Source organism: Oratosquilla oratoria, chromosome 3 (assembly GCF_046742065.1).
Source record: "Oratosquilla oratoria isolate Oo_2021 chromosome 3, ASM4674206v1, whole genome shotgun sequence".
Classification (NCBI taxonomy): Eukaryota; Metazoa; Arthropoda; class Malacostraca; order Stomatopoda; family Squillidae; genus Oratosquilla; species Oratosquilla oratoria.
In genome coordinates this window covers 19,198,690-19,206,189 of record NC_134779.1, presented here as the reverse complement: position 1 = coordinate 19,206,189, position 7,500 = coordinate 19,198,690, and the positions used below count along the sequence as shown (strand labels likewise).

Here is a 7,500-nt window from a genome sequence, read left to right as displayed (position 1 = left end):
GTAATGGCCTAAGTTAATTTATTTGTTCTTTTCAATATGTAAGTCATATGATTTTATCTATTTATTTACCTTTTGAACTGATACTACAGTTCATTACGGTCTCCCTTGTGTAAAGGGATGGGGGTGCTTTTGTATGGTTGGACCATTGTCTTGAACTCGGGCAACGTATAAATTCTGAAGTAGCTGATGATTACCAGTACTGCACGTGATCAAATATAAATATATAGTGAATCACACACACACACACACACACACACACACACACACACACACACACACACACACACACACACACACACACACACACACACACACACACACACACACACAAACCTGAATAACAGTTTCACATGTCATACAATATTTTTGATAGACGCACACATACACTCACAAGACTCGGTGGCGCGGTTGGTAGAGTCCCCTATTGTCACTACGGCGGTCCGGGTACGAATCCTGCCCAGGGCTGAAATAATTTCAGTACCGTTACGCTTCGAGTCGTTACTCCAACTCTCGTGAGTGGGGATTTGGGGTATGTGTGCGTGTAAGGTCACAGCAATACCCATAGATCGGTCATACGAGCTCTGAGCTCTCTTCTGGGAGGGAAGCAGCTGTCGATCACGAGTCCAACACGTGATCCAAAGACCGAGGTGAATCACACACAATCACGCACGCACAATCGCGCAAATATGATCACGCACACACACACACACACACACACACACACACACACACACACACACACACACAAGCACGCACACACCGTCACGCACATACAATCACACACATACAATCACAAGCTAGCACACACACACACACACACACACACACACACACACACACACACACACACACACACACACACACACACACACACACACACACACACACACACACACACACACACAAACCTGAATAATAGTTTCACATGTCAGACAATATTTTTCATAGAAAATGGGAATTTCTAGACGATTGACAATATTGTGCTGTACTTGTCACTAGAGGACAATAGAATATGCTGGAGAAAAGAGTCGGATAGTCAAAAGAGGTGAATTCATTGCTTTAAAAAGTTATATGAATAATATAGCAAACAAGGGAAATTAATCAAAGTCGACACAAAAGATGGAGACGGCGAAATGCTTCTCTGTTGTCTATGACGTAAGGTGCGCGATATTTTTTCACAACAATGTGAAAACAAAAGAAAAATATTAACTCTGTCCTTTGGAACAAGTGGTAGGAAATATCCAGAACTCGTATATTCATTTATACACACACACACACACACACACACACACACACACACACACACACACACACACACACACACACACACACACACACACACACACACATATATATATATATATATATATATATAAATATATATATAATATATATATATATATATATATATATATATATATATATATATATATATATATATAAAATGTTGGAGAACTTCTAGAGCTTCTAGAACGACGCAGTCTCCTTTCTACCTACATCTTAATGCACATGCATTACACCACCACGGGTGTAAGATGGTAATCAAGACTAGACGTACACCAAGGGTGTCAAGCGTCGGGGTCGAAGTCTTTTGTCCTGAGACTCCAAATTATCGGGGTCATGACCTCGGACGCGCGCAGCTGTCACCAAACCCTTGATTCCTGCTAACGAAGATATTGCCACTTCGACAAGGTTATTATCCTCACCAGTCCACATTAGGGCACACATATATAAATGAAACAAAGTGATGTATCATCATTTCTTTTTGCAGCTGTATGTAAATTAAAAAATTTCGATGTCTAGTCTCGCTGGAAACAACGATCATGTAAACATTTTTCCCTTGTCGGCAACCTTGCCGGGTTGGTGTATATAATAAACCGTTCCTCTTCGGAGAGCGGGAGATATTCACTCGAATAAAGACAAGAAACAAGACTTGTTTTCCACGCCTCCAGAGAAGCCGCTACCACTCGAACGCTACCATATGTTGTGAACAACACCATCCAACATATCTGGTAACAGCGGCGGGATACGAAGAACAATTCAAGCATCATTCCAGAGTAATTACAACGGCGCCTGCAACGAGACAAAAGCCCATCCACTTCGCTGTGAACTCAACCCAGCGCAACCAGACAAAATCCCACAGCGAAGGACGCTGTCAGTGTCCTCGACCCACATTTTACGCTTCACCTACGCCCATCGCTCTACGTGGGACATCGTTTCCACCATTCTTCAACACACACACACACACACACACACACACACACACACACACACACACACACACACACACACACACGCACACATATATATATATATTTTGGTAGGAGGCCATGTTGTATACATGATTTCAAGAAGTCTACAGCGACAATGGCGTTGTTGAGCTTATATTGAAGCTTTAATTTGTCTCGTGCAACAAGTTTCTGTGCTGGTTCCAAATAGCTGAGAAGGTGTCCAAAAGACATTTGGTGCGGTTTTCTCTTTGTTTATTTTCTCCAATACGTATTTCGACCTTACTCGGTCATCCTCAGGGAGGGAGTTACAAAGTTTTGGTGATTACAAGTGTTTATATACAGGCTGTACATTGGCCGAACACTGGGAGAGGTCATTGTCTATAGTCGTGATCAAAGACTATAAAAGAAAGACAGGAAGGGTTCGTAAGGTGTTTAGCAAAAATATGTAGCCAGAATTAATGCGGTTGAAAAATTAAAAATCGAAGCGATAGCTATTGTTGCCATTTTATTGTATTTTATATATCTTTAGAATTATATATTGATTGATATTTTCGGCCTTGTATATGATTAATATTTTAGTTCAATACTTTTTTTTTTTTTACTTCATTTGTAACCATTACTGTGTAAATAGTATTTGCTTTCACATACTTGACATTTGACAATATCTCGTATATATAATATCTTTCATACCTCTGAATTTTTCATAAAATATAAAGAAAAAATTATAATATACACACACACACACACACACACACATATATATATATATATTATATATATATATATATCTCATTTGATTTATGTACATATGAATTTCTTTATCATTAGTCTTCATGGGTATCATATGTGGTAATATGGGCAAGTGAAAGCTTAGGTTTTATTTCATAATTTTATTAATTCCAAAGAACACCTACCAGAACAATTTCTATTCTTATCACATTATCACATTTATGCCAAGAGTGTGAAGCAGGTCTATAAAACATCTATATAACTGTGGACTCAATTGTGGTACTAATATCTGTTGTTGCAATTTGACATATGTTGCTTACTTTTTATGATTTACAGGTCTTATAGAATTATGCAATGCTAATAAATGGTCAGTACTAACCAAAGTTCTCATCCAATGAACTTGGCAAGATTTCCATTTCAATTTGCTGGTGATGCAAAGTACTTGCAGTATCCAAGTGCAGGTCAATATCTGTAAAATAATATATGTGATGTTTTGTAGTTATAAACAGATAATGTAAGTAAGGTATCTATGTCAGAATTTAGTTTGTAATTTCAAGTTGAAATATGTTTTGTGCAAATACAAAAATTAAACTAATGGCAATGAAAGAATATTCTAAATAATGTTCAACTTTAAAGTAATACAGAAATATATAATATATAGAGACAAACCAATGTTTTGTTTCAAATGCAATGTGCTAATAAAATAAAGTCATTTCAATTAATCTTAGAACTGTACTATACTATTTACACATTGATCAAGCACTTACCTGCATCCATACTGGTTATTTCTGGCTCATCTGGGTGTGCTGGATCTGATAGATAATATAACGCATAATGAAAATCATTACTTCTTACCAAACAATGTTAATTATTGTAATCTTATGATAATGTATATATAAAACTGCATTGACTCACTCAGCAGGCAAATTTTGATCTGGGTATGCATTGGGGCACAAACGGGTTGATGATGCATATTGCCGTTGAGAAAAATTATGGCTACATATCCTTTGACTTTTATTTAATTGTGTAGGTGTTTTCTTCCTTAATGTCGATATACCGGTTACTTGTATCCACTTTGAACATCTATCAAAAAAGAGAATGTTGATTTACAATTTTACTTAATGAATAAAATGACACTTATATGTCTATAATACTTAATGTTGGCAGTACAATATACACTTACCTTTGTGGTTCTTTAGGAAACCGATGGTACATGAATTCAGGATGAGAACTTTTGGACCGTTTGAACTAACCATGTGTTCCAAGTGACATATGGCTGAAATGTAAACATGCAGACGATCCAAAAAGCCCGCTAATTATTTCCGAATAAAGCACAGCGATCTCTAGCGTTGGTTGAAGTAACTAAACTCATGAGTAATCAGTTAGGCTATTTACACCTTTTTTGTGCCTTCCAGTCTTTCGTATATAGTCTTTGGTCGTGATCCGTAGTGCTGCGTACATGGAAATAGCAACCTTCTTGTGGATTGTGAAAAGGGTGGTGATTGCTTGTGTTATGTGCGTCTATTGCTTGGGAGTGTGGTTGTGGGCATGAGTTGTATGTTAATGGAAGGTTTTTTTTTATGTAAATGTTCACTGCTTCGGCCATCTTAAGGCGAAGGGGGTCGTGAGCTTTGTAAATTATTTTAGTGTTTTTCGTTTAGTGTTTGTCTGGTGATGGTGGTTTTGTGTTCTTTTGTCATGTGTGTTTTGATGGCGTCATTCTGGAGGTGGTATGTGAGTCTTTTGGAGAGGGTCATAGAAGTCATGCCAATGTATGAGGAGGTGCGGTGCTGACAATCACCGACAGGGCAATCGAACTTATACACGACGTTGACTTCTTGTAGTGGAGGGTTGGGGGGCTGGATGTTATTCCCAGTGTTCGGCCAATGTACGGCCTGTATATAAACCCTTGTAATCACCAAAACATTGTAACTCCCTCCCTGAGGTTGACCGAGTAAGGCCGAAATACGTATTGGAGAAAATAAAAAAGAGAAAACCGCACCAAATGTCTTTTGGACACCTTCTCAGCTATTTGGAACCAGCACAGAAACTTGTTGCACGGGACAAATTAAAGCTTCAATATAAGCTCAACAACGCCATTGTCGCTGTAGACTTCTTGAAATCATATATATATATATATATATATATATACATATATATACATATATAATATGGATATATATCTATATATATATATATATATATATATATATATGTATATATATATATATATATAAATATATGTATATATATGTATATATATAAATATATGTATATATATGTATATATATATAAATATATGTATATATATATGTATATATATATATATATATATATATATATATATATACATATATATATATATATTATGGATTAACGTCACAAATTCCCCTCTATCGGTAGGCTAGGATGATATCTCTTACAGAGGAATTTGTAGCGTGGAATTTAATGAACCATACCTTTATTCAACTTCGCCAGTGGCAGGGCTCGAACCACCATTCCTTCGTCCTTTTGCCGCAAGTAACAACGCCCTAACCAGCTCGCCCAGCGAATTTCCTCATATAATATATATATATATATATATATATATATATATATATATATATATATATATATATATATATAACATATATATACAATTATTGTCTCTAGTTTCACGGACTGGAAAACCTCACCCGACTATGATCTCTCTGGGTAGAAACATAGGAATGGTGTTTGTCTTGTACTCATATGTGAATACTTTTATGTTAACTTTAGAAGGAAAGCAGTTGCCAGTTACCATCTTTCCTTATATGGAATGATAAAGGATATATAGATAATGCCGAATGGAAGAAATCTTGGAATCGTTCTAAGGACAATTGTCATCCCCGTGGACGGGCTGGACCTCCAAATAGAGATAAGGGGGTTGATGGTTTTGAAGGGAGATGATTCTCTTTCACGTACGTCTCGCAGGACCATCATTTGCAAGAAGTCATTGTTGGTCTCTTACTATTTATTTTTTCCGGATAAAGAAGCTCGTCTCTGTTGACTGTTTATTTTTATTCTTTTTTTTTGTGGGATGAATAAAATTTCGTTTTGTAGTGCAACATTTTTCTTCGTGAGACATTGCATTGTTTAAAGAAAGGCATCACTACGTACTTGAAGTTTTACTTGGAAATATATATTTCTGAGTATGTTTTACTCTCGAACTTGTGTTGTACCATGATTCCAAGAGTATGTTGAAAAATGGGTTGATAATAATAATAACACAAGACAAGAATGAAGGAGACTGCAAGAGTCCATAAGTTTTACGCTAGTCAGTTCCATGTCCATTACCATCTGTCATCTACATTCAGAAAGTTGTTTAACCTTAAAGCAACCGATAATTTCAGCGCTCACCATATGGTTACTAAATTTATTCCATTTGTTAACCACTCAAATGGTAAACCAGTTCCTACTCATTTACTTCTTAAATCTAAATTTGTCCAATTTAAATCCATTACTGCAAGTCCTGCAGTATAATAAAATGTAAGGGAAAAGATGACAATGACGAATGTCATTCCAACAAAAAAATTTGTTTCCTTTCGTAATAAATAATCAGATCTTTCATGTTCCTTGCGAGATGACGTTGGGAAATGGTTAGGACGAGTAGGAAATTCTTTTTAACGTCTTGCGTAGTACAACGGTAGCGTCATTGTCTTGTGGCAACCACTAACACAGGCATTGATTATAACATTTAGTTTTTACCTTCGCTTATTTCTGCTGCTCTCCTAAAATGTCTTCTACTTCATCTCTCCGTCATTATCACATATATTCCGACATCAAATGATAATACACATAAATCCATTGTCTCTGTTTCTTTGCTCCCACGTCTCTTGATTGTGATAAAGCTTGGTGGTTGTCGGAACTAAATGATAAATAACAGACGATACACAAACTGAATCTTTCTTAGTCTTCAACATCCCTTCTTCCCTTCTTCATATCCTCTTTACCGCGATCTAATATAACGGGGTCGATTTTACTACCGGGGTTTGGAGGCGTCTCGCCTGAAATGTTCCACTCCTCTTCTAACGGTTATAACGTGTCTCTCTCTCTGTCTCTCTCTCTCTCTCTCTCTCTCTCTCTCTCTCTCTCTCTCTCTCTCTCTCTCTCTCTCTCTCTCTCTCTCTCTCTCTCTCTCTCTCTCTCTCTCTCTCTCTCTCTCTCTCTCTCTCTCTCTCTCTCTCTCTCTCTCTCTCTCTCTCTCTCTCTCTCTCTCTCTCTCTCTCTCTCTCTCTCTCTCTCTCTCTCCCTTCCTCCCTCTTTCTTCCATTCTTTCTTTCTCTTTCTTTCTCTCTTTCCTACCAGCATGAGTGGCGAAAAGCATTGGGCCCCTGTGTGGCAGGTGGAATGGAGGGACACTCTGGTGATACGTAAGGAGAAGCAAAAGACGCCCAAGACCGGAAGCGAGAGGTCCTCCTTCAAGAGCTTCGTGGGTTCTCTGCAGGTGAGCTCTCGAATTCAAATTCATATTCAGGTTCTGAATACTTTAGACCGGCACGTGTTTCGGATATCTTATTCT

General features: G+C 37.3%; 1 protein-coding gene across 1 annotated transcript in view; it reads left to right on the top strand.

The window, feature by feature from the left end:
• The window catches only part of LOC143020917 (uncharacterized), a 442,767-nt gene that overhangs the window by 281,126 nt on the left and 154,141 nt on the right, over positions 1–7,500 (top strand). The window contains exon 10 of the mRNA XM_076177865.1: positions 7,287–7,425. Within this exon, the coding sequence (XP_076033980.1) occupies positions 7,287–7,425 (139 nt within the window). The remainder of the gene's footprint in view (positions 1–7,286; positions 7,426–7,500) is intronic.